Raw genomic sequence first — 15367 nt, forward strand, 5'->3', positions numbered from 1 at the left:
AGCGATTATTCAACACTACGACAGTACCGATCTTACGTCGATTTGAGCGTCCCACCGAGAATCCTCTTGCAGAATGGATCTGAACCTAACTGATCGAATCATTTATTGAGTGAGAAAATATACATAAGTTCTGCACAGTCTAGTATTAACTGATTGTTTTAATTTATCATTACGAAACGATACGCTGTACATGCGGCAAAATGTGAGCCAGGTTGGACAAGCTACGGTCGAGTCGCCGACTCAAAAAATATCGAAACAGTGCTCCGATGGTGTTCTGCAAATGAAAGAGATCAGCATTCCTATACCGTTCTTGTAATTGATAAGAAACCTAATAGTAATCACCTGAAACAAGAACGAATCGTGTAGAGAATAAAGATTCAAGCTTAACTCACTCCCACATTGCCGAGTTGAAAGGTGATTATGTTGAAGCATTTCCCATGAAGTGTTCTTAAGCGTACTTTCTGCTGACCTCGTTGAATTTTCCGTTGGAAATACATACTGCACCGGGAGTTTACATAAGGTGTTGGTAAAGCGTATTTCAATGTGTAGGTTTAGCAGATCATTTCGTTTGCTGTTTTGCAGTGCAAGATACTGTCCTTGCTGATGTTCGTTAACTTTGAACACAAATATGTTTGAGTCTATAACGAAAAAGGGAAAGAGTTTGAAAGACCTCATAACCATTTCACATTAATCTACATACCTAATACGACTTTATACGTTTTTCCAACACCTACAGGTTTGTGGTCCGTCGCTACGAATGTGACAAACTTCATCCACTTGAAAGTACACAATAAAATGGGTATTTCGAATATTCGTACACAGTGGAACGAAGTTTTGTCTAACATTATACCTTGTTCGCCGTACCGGATAACATCACAAAATCGTACAAAGTTGAATGTTTTATATCCGGAAAAGTTTGCCGACATTCCACAGCATAAGAGCCAGGAATGTTAGAAACAGGTATATTTTGCAAAAATAACATTACAACCGCCGTGGCAACAACTAGCTGAAATGCTTTGAAGGATTTTCCACGAGAACTATTGGCTGACTGCGGCATATTTCCAAATAAGCACAACAAATGCAAGACACAAGGCAGCACACTTTTAGTAAACATTCACGTAGATCGGCAACAGTCACACTGAGTGCAATTTACGGGCTGTGTCTTTACAAGTATGAAACCTTTCAACAGCTACATAAATCGATTTTCCCTGGACGGCATACGTTACTTGTTGCATCATTCATTTACTCGCAGCTGAGGGTTTGGATTTTGAGGTACTTGACCACTTCCATATTATAAAAACCTAGCAGCAATATAATTTACTTTAAGCATGAGATACAAACGGTTTCAGCTTCTGGGAATATTTTTATAAATATCTTGGAAGCTCCGAACGACCAACCGACCAACGTCCGACTAATGGCCGTGAAAGAAAACTGTTATCCGACGCTGGTCAAATGATGTTCAATGTGATATTGTGTTACCAAACGTTGTAACGGTTTTTAGGATGCATTTCCTTTGATCTCATAACATTCAAGATACCAAAACTGGTCTTGGATGCAAAAATGGACACGGTCGACATATTTACCATGGGAAGGACAAACTTCCCATCTAGTCTTCTTCTGCACACCTTTCTTAACAACGCGTGAAAACAGATGGCCTTTTACTTTACTTCTCAAATCATATTTTTTTCTGCGTGTGTGTGCTTTACGTTCTAGTTGAAGAAAACTGTTCCGTTCTGTTTGCTGATACGCAATTCTTCTTGTACAGATGATGTATAGCTCAGGTATGCTAGGGGGTAGCACCCTTTGTACATTTTTCTTATGGCAAAGGACGTAATCCGCCGTGATTGCGCTTCTTTTCACTTGAAGGATGAGAAACGTGTGAAATTTATGTGTCCTGCTTCTGCTTTCAAGACGTGTTCTTGTGCAGATACCTAACCTAGCGTCCTTCGCCTAACCGGTTGGGTGTTTCAAGAATCTAAAGCATAGGAAACCAGTGTTACGATGTTTGGTACGAATTTTTGTTTCTAAATATGAAAAAAAGATTTATCAAATTATTGGAAAAAGGTACAAGAAAATGAAAGCATTATTATCAATACCAACTAACTTCAAGAAATGTAAAAAGATAAAATTTTAAGCTATAAACTTTGAAATCTATATCACAAAAAGGAGATTTTTCCGTACAACAGGCAGGAGCAGCATATCATTAATTCGTCCTAACTGTAATGCGCGAGTCGAACGATTCTAGGGGGAAAAATTTCCCAGGATTTTGAAATCTTGGCTCTATTGTTTATTCCCTCCTCCCCAGGATCACGGTGTGCTTTAAACGGTTCCCTTTTAATTCGGCGCCGTAACAGTTCCTTCCATCCATCCAACCATACACACATTCGACGCAATCTTCGCTCAAGACATGCATTCGTTTTTTTTTTTTTTATTCAATCGGGCTTGAGTCAAAGCATTATTCGCTGAAGGAACCCTAAAGACAAGGAATCGAGAAATTCCCCTAGATTCTTATACCTCACGAAGAGCATACGACGCAATCTGACATGCACCCGGCGTTACGATGCACACAACGCACAATAGAAATAGTAATGCAGGGAAGCATAAAGCTGATCATTAAAGAAGGGTCGTTGTGCTTTGGGCATGTCGAGTGACAATAGTGGTGTTGGTGTTTGCCATCACTTTGCACATGCTGGTACCCTGGTGAAGGGATCACAAGCACGGAAATGGCCAGAGGGGTCCCGTCACTACCGTGAGGCGACCTATTTAAACCCTCAGTACTCTACTCCGGTCGTCCAGAACCGTTTGAACCATCGTGCAGTATAGTTCTCTTTGACCAAGAAGTGACACACATAATCGTTGCTGATGTGACTTTAAAATCAGTGCCAACCCGAGCCAGGACTCCACTGGAGTCGAAAGTGTGCAATATGTGTATCATGCAAAGTGAAATAACGTTAATGAGTAAAACTGCTAGCAGTTGGTGGAAAACTGTTAAACTCGATCGTCGGATATCACCGATAGTTGGAAGAAGGATTTTAAGATAATTCCTGTTGCTGGAAATTGATTGTTTGTGCTAACGAAGGACAACTAGGTAGGCCTTATGTGCTTAGAATTTTTGAAATAAACTCGTTTTATAACGGAATATTTCGATCAGTGGATCAGAAGATGTAGAACATTCCTTATAAAAAATAGTTTATATACTCTTACTAAGAGAATAGCGCATATTTTTGCATAAATAATCTGAATTTATGTTTTGATTGCCTCCCTTGTTTCAGATCTTTTTCTACCGTGATACCGAAGGAATAATCTCCAAACAGTTCATTATGTTTGGCCGCAACGGAACTACCGATCAAACCCAACAAGGTGTGATCGTTTTTTTCCAAAAAACAAAACACAATTCAAAAGTGGAGCTAGACAACCCGCGCAACCACATTATGTGTGGAAATGGAGAGAGCATGACGGTATTGGTCATGGGAAAGATGTTAGAAAAATCATAACATGACGTGATGTTGCCTTCAGATACACTCTCCTCACCTCTTCAACTGTAAAAGTAAAAAGGATGGACACTACAAACTGCTGCAGCTGCTGCTGGAACGCTTCCGTGTAAGCCGTTTGGCTAATGTGAAACAAAATATTGGAGACTACCACTACTACTATGAGCCTTGGATTTACGCCGTGCACAGTGTTCGTACTACAAATGCTTAAAATCATCAGTATTTTTCGCCCCAACAACAATTTTTTAAATTCTTTTAACGCCATTTTTCGATATCCAACCACAATTCAAAGCAAAACACATTTTTCGTGAGAAGAAGCAGAGTATCATCGTTTAGTTTGAGTTAGAGCATCATTGTTCGTTTTACCGCCATTCCTACTGTTGATTTGACTGTTCATTGTTGTCTAATTGTAATTGTTACATCATTACGTTTTCATCGTTCGTTGTTGTTTGATGGTCATGCTATGCATGATAGCAAGCGTCGTTTAACTTTATTGAACTAATTGCTTTTCTCTTTTTTCACACAGTTTCACAAAAAAAAAAGATGAAAACCAATTATTGTTCAATGTACCATGTTTTCAAGTTTTTGAAAAATGTTTGAAAAACTTCAAACACTTTCAACTCGTTACACGAAGGTCCGTTACTCTATTTCTTCGTTGTTATCAAACGTTGTTGTTTGTTTCTGTTCAATCGTGTTGTTAACTTTCTTAATTGTTTTGTTACTTTCATTAAGTTACCGTTAGCCCAGTTATAACAAAGTTTTGTGTCATTAAATATTTTGCACAATGCAACACAAATAGCAAATACCCACAAAATCTTCGTTTCGTTTGCTGTTGATGTACCTGTGTTTGGTTATGTTTATTCTTTGTTTTCTGTTTTTGTTACGTTAATGGCAATTGTTACTCTTTCTGTTACAACGGACAAAGTTGTTGTTGTTGTTGATAATCCAAACTCCAGTTAAACCCTTTCGGCTTGTTTAATTCGATTTGTTTTCTGTTTTTAAGAGTTTTTGTTTTGTTTTTTTTTGTTTTTTTTTCTTTCAAAATTATCTGTTTAAAGTCCCAAATGATACACAAATCTGCTATTCTCTGCCTTTCCTTGCTACAGTATAAAATTGAAACATTTTCAATGATAATAGAGTTTTGCGCTTTGACTACACTTTCACGACACGAAAATATTGTTGCACATTTAGCTACTGATTCAAGCATGGTCAGATACCCATCAGCTTTACAAACTTAACCAAGTTAACCAATCTTTTTGGCAACATTGTCATAGATAACCTAATGATATACGTAAAAATATTGCGAAGAGCAAAAGCATTATAATTTCCATAGTTTATGAACTGTTAATTAGTTTTAAGAAATAAACGTTAATTCATGAATCTACATGCATCGCCAGCACTCCAAAACGGAATAGAAAAGTAGTGTAAAAATAGGTTATAATTCACAACTCTCCCGAAGCCTGAAAAATCTACAAATCCAGCTAAAATTTCGCACCATTTTCAGTGAAATGTTTACTCGAACAACAACGCAAAATATATGCATTAACGTACAAACTTCTTTTCGTCAAGCCGTTTGAATTTAACATTGCGTAGACGAAATGTCGTCCCTAGCAATAGCGGAAGATATGAAAGAAAGAAATCAGGAATGGGCTAAAATGCGCAAACGCAAGAAATGACATAAACCTCGATTTAGCTAGCAGTTTGTGCTGGTAGTGTGAAGGTAAACAGTACCTCGGTAGTTTGTTAAAACTTTTATAATGCCATACTAGCAGAACTTTAACAAAATGTACTTTAAACCGTAGTGCCAATTGTTCAAAATAGTATAGCCTGTGATAGATAGCATCTTTTGGAAGAGATTTACAAAACCACCCTTTAAGTTGTTGTGTTTGTGAAAAATAGGTATGCTTTCTTGCTTTCTCTCTCCGTCTTTTCATTCATCATTTATTGTACCGGGTTGTTAACAGCTGACATAGCCAATACAACAATAATGTGAATGATGCTGTTAAAGAAAACATTCTTCGTTACTGTGAAACTACAACAAATTTTAAATGCTGTAACTCCTAGGACTTGGCAGACGCAAAGATCGAAAGCAGAAACGGCTGATAGACAGGCTGAATTCATGTAAGTAAGAAACCATCGCGTATCGATTGTATCCCCAAATAATATTGATTTTTTACAACATTCACTCCACGTAAACAAACTTAAAGTGTGCCTCAAAATGCTTACAATTCTGATTGAAGAGTTATGGAAATATGTTGATTATTTACTGGCAAACGTTTACCGCATCTTGTAAAATGTAAAGCTCGTAAGTTTCGTTGAAATCGATTATTGCGATCACGCTTGTGGCCTGTTATACGTATTGCATACATTTTGGCGTTTTATTTTAACAGCCCAACAACTGTTGTAACGATTTTTCCTGGCAATTTCTAGAGATGTATTTTAAAATGATGTAACAGCGATGCTTAATATTATCGCGATCGATTTTCTTACGAAAGAAAACATGAAATATGATATCATTTACATTGCTTTCTTTTTCCTACTATTTGGCTGTACTACTTCCCGGTCTGGTTTTGGCTTGTCATGCCTAACGGATGACCTTTCTTTGCGTTGAATGAATCGTAGCCAAATGTGCCAGCATAAATAATGTTTAAAACAATTCTAAGAAACGATGGTAAAAGTTTATAAACCCACTGCTTTGCCCACTGAAAATTGGTGAGTCGATAATTTTCAAGCAAGATTCGTTCATGATGGAAAAGCATAAAGGATCATCTATTGGAACATCATCAAGGAAAATCAATTTGCTATCACATTAGTTCGCAGTAAGTGTTTTTATGTGTAGGTGGTCTCGGGATGATCTTGCTCGGGTCATACTAACTCAAGCGTTGAGTTGAGTTATTTACACGATGGTATGGGTTACGTACGACCAGGAATGACAAGCGAAATGAAACATGAAACACTACTGGCAGGCGACACTTGACGCCCATTTCTATTAGTTGATTCATTATTCAAGTGTAACTGATTGAAGACGGATTAGCCATTCTCTTCACCATCAAAAGCGAGAACAAACGTCAAGCAGAATGTTAAAGTTTTGTAAATTACCCAAATTGAAACCACCATCGTCTATCAAATTAAGTGACCTAGGTGATAATAACGAAAGTGTGCCACCATCTTCTAGGGAAGCATTAGTAACATTTGTGCGGCAATATTCGAAACGTTTTAGAACACGTCCTAGACCAGATCAGCTTATAAATCGCACTAATTCACCGCAATCAGCGACAAAGTATGTGCATCGAATATAACTACATTTGTGCAACACTGCAAATAATGATTCTTTTGCTTCTGAACAGTGCATCTGTTAGACATCTTGAGCAAACTATTTTTAAAAGAAAAACCAAAAAAGGTAAATACTAACTGCTGATAATTTTAATGTTTGCTTTTTTTGAAGGTTTCTCTCTGTTTGGTTCATTATAATTTGCTACGAGTATATTTAAGTTAAAACTCCTTTTGCGATGTCATTCGTCACCAAAAAAAGAACAAATACTCTTCGTATTGTCTTACATTTCGTCCCAAGTCAAAGATCGTCGCGTACTACTGTCGATGATCGATCATGCGTAGCGTCTAGGCACAACCCAAGGGCAATTGAACGCGTGTCGCCCATATCAAACTTTTGTTTTGTGATGGTATGTTACAGGGTTAAATCAGAAAGAATAGGAACAACGAACCTATAAAGAAAAGAGAGAGAAAGTGGTACCGACTGTTTTAAGATCCAATGCTCTTTTCGATTGTTTTGTCGTTCTTGTGTGACTGAAAGCTTATGCTACCTCGATTTATGTGTCCACGGTTTGCCCAACGAAACAAACCAAAAGCTACGTTCAAGCAGAGACGGTGGTGCATTCTGCTTCATAGGGTTTCTTTTTTGGCACGCCCGGGTGGCTACGAAGTTGTTAGAAGTGGTGGTTCAAAGATTAGGAAGTAGTTACACCGGCAGTAGGTCGAAGAGCATAAGAGCCGAGCTTGATTTTCATTGAAAGTTTGGCCTTCGAGTGGTACGGTATATCTGGTTCCTGCTACCAGATGACAACGTTAAAAATGTTTTAGTCTCCTTTAAAAAATATACATTTGGTGTTAAAATATATAAAGTTTTGTTTAATTACTGCCAAATATTACAAACTACCATCAGTTATTACAAATTATAAGTATGAAGTTGAAGTGTCCATCGCCATTGTGCCTAACTTCCGAGTCAGATAATACCTTCCGGAAACGGTTGGATGGTTACGACTGTCTCAATTGTGGGTTGAAGAAATATAAAAGTGAAGTTTACGGTACTGCGGACAGTTGCGCTAGTGGTGATACATGTACGAAACCGTCGCGGAATCGACCAGTATCGTTTTTGAAGCGTATTGGTGGGAATATTCTGCACAATCTTGGACCGGGACATCGGTTTAAGATACCAACCGACACTGCACAGCATCAAATTTACCGTGCCTTTGACGAGGATCCAAGTGCACCATGCTCACCGTACTGGACCTCGCGCAGGTCGTCGGTGCCACTAATTTCCTCTACGACCAAAGAAACGATCATTACCACCGATGAAAGTGTTAAAAAGAACAGTAGTGATCTACGAGCTTTCTCGATCGCCGTAAGCTCCACATCTAATGTTCCCGACGATCACGATCGATGCTGTTACCGATCATTTCACCAGTACGTGAGCACTGCACACCCTAGCCATGGGAACGGCAAGTATGCGATCGAACGAAAGCATAAAGTGAAGAAACGTGACCTTCTGCACAAGCAGAAACAGCCGGAGCCGCAACAGCAGCAATTCTGCCAAGAGCGGCAAAAACAAATGCCGAAACGAGTACCGAAACCTCAACGAAGTGCACGCAATTTTTTTCCTTTGAATAGTGAAACTCGTACGGGTAAGGAATATCTAATTCGGCAAAGTTCGACTAGTTTATGATCGTACTACTCTCGTCAACTAGTCGTTGTTGTGTATGTTGTAAAATTTGAATTAGATTGTATTAGATTAGGCTCAATCGCAATATTCGCATAAAATAGTTTCATGCGAACTACCAGCCTCAATGCTACATCTAATACCAGCTTCTATAGTATGTGCTTAACCTTACCATCGGAGAGCTAAACACAATGGAATAATTTGAAGCGGTACTACGGAAGCACTACGTACCTTCGTGCTGTAGTGCAAAAGCAGGCGTGCAGGTCTGTTTACAAGTATGTTTGGAACAAAACATACACAATGGTAAATGGGCTCGTTGCAGGACGGAAAAGCTCATCACAACGAAACAATATTGAAGGGTATTATCCACAATGGTAAAAATGGGGCACACCTAAATAGCGTTACTTGTTCGAAATAGCCAAGCCTTTTCCTCCAATTTGATTGCAATCGATCGGCGATTTTACCTTCGCGTCAATCGGAAAATTTTGAGTTTTAAAACTCAATTTGAAACTTCTGCAGAGCTGTTCCAGGTACACATTTATTTACTAAAAGAGTATTAAAAAACATGTTTAAATGTTTTACAAGGCCTTAAAATAAACAGAAGCTGATTGGACTAACGAATAAATTTAAAATATTTGTTTAAGATAAGATGCAGTTTGAATTATTGTACAGTACAAAGTACAACGAAAAAAAAAAAATTTTATATTGTAAATAGTTTGATCATTATATTGATCAGTTACAAGAAATACAAGACACTGTTTTTGATTTCAGTTGAAGTTGAAGCAAATCGATGCACAACAGGTGTACAGATATTCGTTGTAGTTTCAGCTCGATGATGTTCCGGCTCTGTGCCTGCCCAATTCTGGTCATTAAAATAAAAATCAACCAGTTGAAATGATACACACCCGATATCCGGAATATGAAACCGAACACACATTCAACACAGTACGAAATCGATTTCCATAGAGTGTGCCCCTTTTTTCGTTTTTTCCCGCGTCATGCTGGCTCTGCTGAAGGTGCTACGCTATGCTCTATTCTCATGAGTACTAATTCCACAACATTCCATGATGGATTTCCTTCCAGCTACGTCGGCAGCGGTAGTGATTCGCTGCGGCATATTGGCTTGACCAACTCGACTCATTGAAGCGTGACAAATGTCGTCAAATAAATACAATAAAAAACAAACTCTGTATAGATAGCTATCGTTGCGGATGTGCCCAAACAGTGTGAGTGATCAGAGGTTTTTAATATAAAAATACAGTAACGCGAAAATAAATTTGCCTTCTAGCTCAAAATCTTTTTGTACATAACAAACAGGCGAATTTACATTATATATATATTGATCTTAGGAAAAAAATTCTGAAGGGAGCTGACTATTCGTACACCACACCATTTGTATCATTACTTTTCACTACCTTATAGCAAAATGACGCTGTGCATTGATCCAAATCAAATGTAAATCGTTTGCGCTTGATTGCGTGTGCAATTCATGTATGCGGCATGCGATTGCCCCAAAATGCCATCATGCTAGGGGAAGAGCCTGTTGCTTTTCCTTTTATTTATTATTTTTATACCCATTACAATCCCAAGAACTGTATGTATACCCTGTAGAACTGTATACCGAAGAACTGTATGGAATTGAATATTATTTATTTTTGGAAGCGTTTAAGCTTAAAATACTTTTGCTGAGATGTTGCGACTGATCGTCGTAAATTAATGTCGATTACAAGTGCTTCGAACGGTTACAACATTACAAAAATTAAACCACACCCTTCCTTATTGATTAACACAATACTACCCACCAACTCTCCCTTTATTCACTTCCACCCTATTTATTCAACCCATTTTCCAGTATCGATCACACGGTCGAACGAATGATCAAGTACCGGCTGCAATACTCATCTCTGTTTGACTTTTTGCTACTTCTATTGTCACGCATTCCCCAGTCGAAACACAATGAACTCCACCTTCAACACGGGGCGGAAACCTTATGTACACCACCCACCCCCTCCCGTGCGGACAAAGTCATCGGTCAAACGAAATGGAAATGAAAACAAACAACCAACGAAATGGTCAAATACGAAGTTTGACTCTAACACACATGCGTTACAGCATGTTGGTGCCCTATGCTAAAAGTGACCGGTCGCGCGATATTCACCACCAACATGAGAGAAGGGTTTCCATGCGTGTTCTCAACAGGCGGCACTTGCACTGGCTGTCAAGCTACAGAGGCTCTCGCGCCGCTTCTAACGCTTAGAACCCATAATGTTCCGCATTGGGTGGATGCAGTTGTGTGTGCGTCGATTTAATGACCATTAACACAACAATCACCCGACGCTCTTTAGGCTCTGTGCTGAAGCTGGTCTCTCGTACTCACCCCATTCACACAAATGAGTGGGAATGTATTAATGTAGCCGAAGCATAACTTTAACTCCATCAGGCAGATTAACGCCCGCAGAGGGCACTGTGTGACGACTGAACCGCTCGCATACAGCTACGCGCAACCACAGACACAGCCATTTTATGGCACAGTGCAATCGTAAGCCATAAGCCACGAGAGAACTGATCGCAGATTTACCCAACCCAAACACACATGATCACTGCGGTTCTGCGCGCGCTTGTAGTGTGTATCGTTTACTTGCCTACTGTTGCGATAGTTCTAGCAAACTCATTAACAAGTTGTGTCACATGAGCAGATAGACTCCAAAACAACACAACCCAACTAACATGGTTTATTATATCACTTACATGTTAGTTTATAAAAATCAGTTCCTCCCCAGAGTTTAAGGTACTAAAAATTGATTCCAACCCTTGTGCTGATATGTGTGTGCGATAATGCACGGATCGCGGCATTGTGTACACGCGTACAGCTCGCCAACCAACCCGCCGAATCGGTCAAATTGACCCGACGAGGGGAAGAGTTTGGCGGGGGGGGGGGGGGGGGGGAGAGGAATAGACAAGCGCGCCTCACAGAGAGGATGTGGCGGAGAGACAATAACAAACAGCAGCATTCAAGCCAGAGAGACCTCCATACCATCTAGCATCACATCGCGATCGGCAGCGTGCGCCCCGTCGACGACGACAACGACCACGATGATGTCGACGATGAAACCAGTCGCGCACAGTATCGCGTTACAGCTTGAACGATAAAGTTCAAACCGTTCGTCCAGTAGAATCGCGTGTGTTGAACGCGCGTGTGTACCGTACAGTCCACCAAACGCGAGACAGAACAACACGACCTACTCTGGGCTCCCAGTTATTAGGCTCCAGCGAGTGATTTTCTAACTATAAAATAAGAGTGTCAAACACTGTATTGTATCTTCGAAAACCAACATTGGTTTGAGCTGTGTAGTGTTGTAGTAACGCGAAAACCACTGCTGGCATTTCTTACTGTGATCGACGAAACAACAGTGCATTCCACACCAAGTGTTCAGACCTACTCGCATACCGCGTTGGCCGCTGCGTTTCCGTTCTATTAGTTTTTTCAATCGCGAGTATGCATTCATGCAGAACTTATTTGCAGCATTGTTAAACGAGAGGATCACATCTCCACTGGGAACGGCATTTGTTTTAAGGTAGTTGTTTTTATCTAATTCTAGGCGGGAGGACACACGTCACGTTCACTGAAGATCGTTACTGGCGGCTAATGTACTCGATCATTAGTTGCTATTATTTCTAACCTCGATACATAACCTACGTAATATCGGGAGGGGGTTTTTCACATGATTTCCGACACTAGCAGAAGCTTTCTCTAATGGTAGATAGTGGAATATCATACAAAAGTAACCTTACGACATTTCAAATCGATTTTTGAATATATTATGATGATTTGCATAAACCATCAATATAGCATTTCCTCTTCGATCAGCAGTGTGTGTTTCTGTGTGTTTCAAGATTTGTGTTGCTCGAAAGCATAGAAAAAAAAACCACTTGTCAGTGCCAGTTTTTGTACGTAATAACACAGCGATGCATGTGTACGATCCTGCTGCATAGCGCTAGCAGTCGTAATCGAACGCCACATTCGAGAGATATGAAACCAATGTGACAACCCTCCTTCCTTGCTGCACTACTCTTCTCTGTGGCTTACAGCGTCTGCTCATGAGGTCATAAGGCCTGCCGTTTAATGGCTTATTAGACACATTTTTACCACGTAGCCGGATACTGACGAGTGCCACCGATCTGGCTGACATTCGATCCACAACCTTCGGTGTACCAGATCGAATGCCGCACAAGGAAATAATGGGGACCCTGAATCACACCCGCTCACACTACGGGATGAGACACGAGGAGAAGGTTGATGCTGCGAGTTAATAAAAAATAGTCACAAATGATGAAACCGGTAGTCACCTGCATACCACGTTGACACTTGTTATCCAACCGGAAGATGTCCAATCTACGCTCGCATATCATTAAGCCCAGCGAAACGCTATGAAGCGGCTAATGACCGCCAGCAAATGTCATTTTGGTGAATAAATCTACATGCCAAAGAGGAGAAATATTAATCCAGTTAGGCGCTGTTTGGTTTAGTCACTGGCGCTAAAACTCAACTGTATGTGCAAGTGTTTTTCGGTGTGTGCGTGTTTTATGCACTGCATGCGTATGTTGGTGCATAGCGTAAAATTGTTGCCCAGCGTCATCAACAGCTGTACGCGCAGCACTATCTATTTAGTTTCTGCGTTCGAAGAGCTGTGATGAAAATCTGTTAACATGTGTGTTGTGTAGTGATGTCATCTTTGTGGTGACCACCACGATCGCGCTGAAACAGAGTGGCCGCCAGCCGGACAGGATTTAAAGCATAAGTACAAATTTGCTTTGCATGTAAAATCACTTATGCATATTTAGCGAGCCGTTGCTGTGAACGCTCAGCACACCACTGGATCAACACTAATTCTCTCATTCTCCTGAAGTTTGCAGACGGTCCTCCGATTCTACACCATTGCTAATTCGGTGGCTCACACCGTGTGCATTCACTTGTTGGTAGAATATTAAGCGACAAAACTTGTTCTTGCTGGGTTTTCTAACAATCGTAAATAACACCAAGCAATCGATGCTCACTCTAGACTATGCCTGTAAAGGGTGAAGAATTGAACAACGGTGCGAACGAAATATCTAAAGCAAGCGTAATGCTATGCACATTTCGTACGATACGAAAAATCAATTGTACGCCTAAATTTAGGCAATATAAAGACACAAATATCTGGAGGCACACGATTGATTTTTTGGTTTCTGTTCTATTTTAATTGAGTTTCAGACAAATTGGTAAACAATATTCAGGATACATCCAACAACACGATAAGACAGTAAAGTTGTTGGATGATTAAAATTCAAACATTAAAACTAAAACAATTTCTTAAGGTCAAACTAAAAATGTTTTACTGCCATGAATATTTTACTTGTAAAATTTCTTCCATGAAAGTTGCCACTTGAGTTAATTAACAACTTGAAGTAATAATACTTTCAAGTTGTTAATTTTATTTATAGAAATTTCAATTCCACGATTCCGAAACAAACTTAAGTTTCGGAATTTTCTGCCACTCGATTATTTTTTCTTCACACTTCGAACCTGAATTCAGCTTATGCTAAGGAACATTAAATCTATTTGCACAACAGTTCCCATATCAACCGCTCTGCACCACTTCTCCAACCGTGCGCTACAAAGGTGCCACCAGTATTAAAGAGATTCTCGATATTGGTGCCAGTAACATCTGTTGCTCGCACCGATAACACGTCCCACAGAAATAAAAAAACTCAACTTTAAAATTCCCTATTCTACGCCCCTAAACGCGCGCGCGTGCAACGTCGACAAAACGCACGTCTAAAGAAGCAACGAAGAATCGCGGAGAAACGGTGTAAACGCTGTTATCAGTAAATTTGATAACAGCCCGTGGGGAAATGAGCAAACCCATACGTTCTAACCGTACCTAAGCCACACAGTTCAAGATGCCGACTCAGTCATAATTGTTAATGAAAAAAGTGAAGCTGTATAGTGCTGTAGTTGAACAGTTCTGAGCGTCATTTGTGTGCTCTTCTCGCCTAGTGCAACGTTCGCGGGTTCTGTGAAATGCGTTCGTGTGTTGTTCAATTAGACGTAGTAAATTAAATGTCGCGATCCTTCAACACAGCGCCACGCAACAAAATAACTACGAGGCAATAAGCCTCATAATCGCTGCCGCGCTAAGTAACCGAAGGCGCATATGCAAGGAACAAAACGCAACCGAAACAAGAAAATTCAACTCACTGCTTAGGAAAAGTCGATCGTGCTGATAGCCGGTAGGGAAGGGTGGTGGTAGCTTGGAGTGGCTGAAGACATATACACAAGTGGAATTCAAAAAGGAGGAAAACAACTCTTTGCCATTCTAGCGCTCCATTTCACATTTACTCCCGAACCGTTTGGTTAGCCGAAAGATCAGACTGCCGGCGAGATGCGCGAGATAGAAAAAACTTAGTGCCTTTGTGTATCGCCGGGTTTAGGTTTAGCAAAACTTTCTCAGTCTTGGTTGCCGCTGGTGCGTGATACAGACATTGCCGGCTTGTTTTTCCGGGGAAGCGAGATTGTTGAAGTGCCAGAATCGATTCATATTTTATCACAAGCGTTTGTGGAGTTTAAAAAATAACTTGTTGGTTCGTTGCACAATAGTAGTGTTCAAGTGGTTAGGTAGAGCCATTGAAGTATGTCGTGGGTTGGGTATATCTGTCAAAAGCCATGCCTGTTTTACATCAATAATATCAGGAGTGATCATCGTATAGCGATCGGACGTTACACCCATAATTCCTCATAATTATGCAATGCCTAGACTTGCAGCAATCAAGTACGGCGGTAAATTTGGTGGCAAATTAGCCGCCTTTGATGCAAGTCACGTGCCAGAAGAGACGCGAGAACCAAATACGAGATTTTCGTATAACCAATGTTTGAAAAAGGTGG

The 15367-nt window shown here is 40.1% G+C and overlaps 3 protein-coding genes across 3 annotated transcripts in view; 2 read left to right on the plus strand and 1 right to left on the minus strand.

Moving 5' to 3' along the window:
* Nucleotides 1-8426, plus strand: part of LOC126562835 (60S ribosomal protein L7-like) — a 93261-nt gene extending 84835 nt beyond the window's left edge. Inside the window, exon 2 of the mRNA XM_050219425.1 lies at nt 8416-8426. The gene's annotated coding sequence lies outside the window, so the exon portion shown is untranslated. The remainder of the gene's footprint in view (nt 1-8415) is intronic.
* The window catches only part of LOC126561421 (guanine nucleotide exchange factor DBS), a 131461-nt gene that overhangs the window by 55296 nt on the left and 60798 nt on the right, over nt 1-15367 (plus strand). The window lies entirely within an intron of this gene.
* On the minus strand, nt 170-1057 carry LOC126561206 (uncharacterized). The gene is made up of 4 exons (XM_050217153.1): nt 851-1057; nt 701-776; nt 343-638; nt 170-274 (listed from the first exon to the last, which is right to left on the minus strand). Exons 1-4 carry the CDS (start codon nt 1055-1057, stop codon nt 170-172), a joined length of 684 nt encoding a protein of 227 aa, XP_050073110.1.

Source organism: Anopheles maculipalpis, chromosome 3RL (genome assembly GCF_943734695.1).
Source record: "Anopheles maculipalpis chromosome 3RL, idAnoMacuDA_375_x, whole genome shotgun sequence".
Lineage (NCBI taxonomy): Eukaryota > Metazoa > Arthropoda > Insecta > Diptera > Culicidae > Anopheles > Anopheles maculipalpis.

Coding starts and splice junctions, on each gene's coding strand:
- LOC126561206 (XM_050217153.1), bottom strand. CDS start 1,057: ATGCCGCAGTCAGCCAATAGTTCTCGTGGAAAATCCTTCAAAGCATTT. Junction 639..700: donor AACGTATAAAGTCGTATTAG/GTATGTAGATTA, acceptor TTTTCGTTATAG/ACTCAAACATATTTGTGTTC. Junction 275..342: donor ACGATTCGTTCTTGTTTCAG/GTGATTACTATT, acceptor TTTCATTTGCAG/AACACCATCGGAGCACTGTT.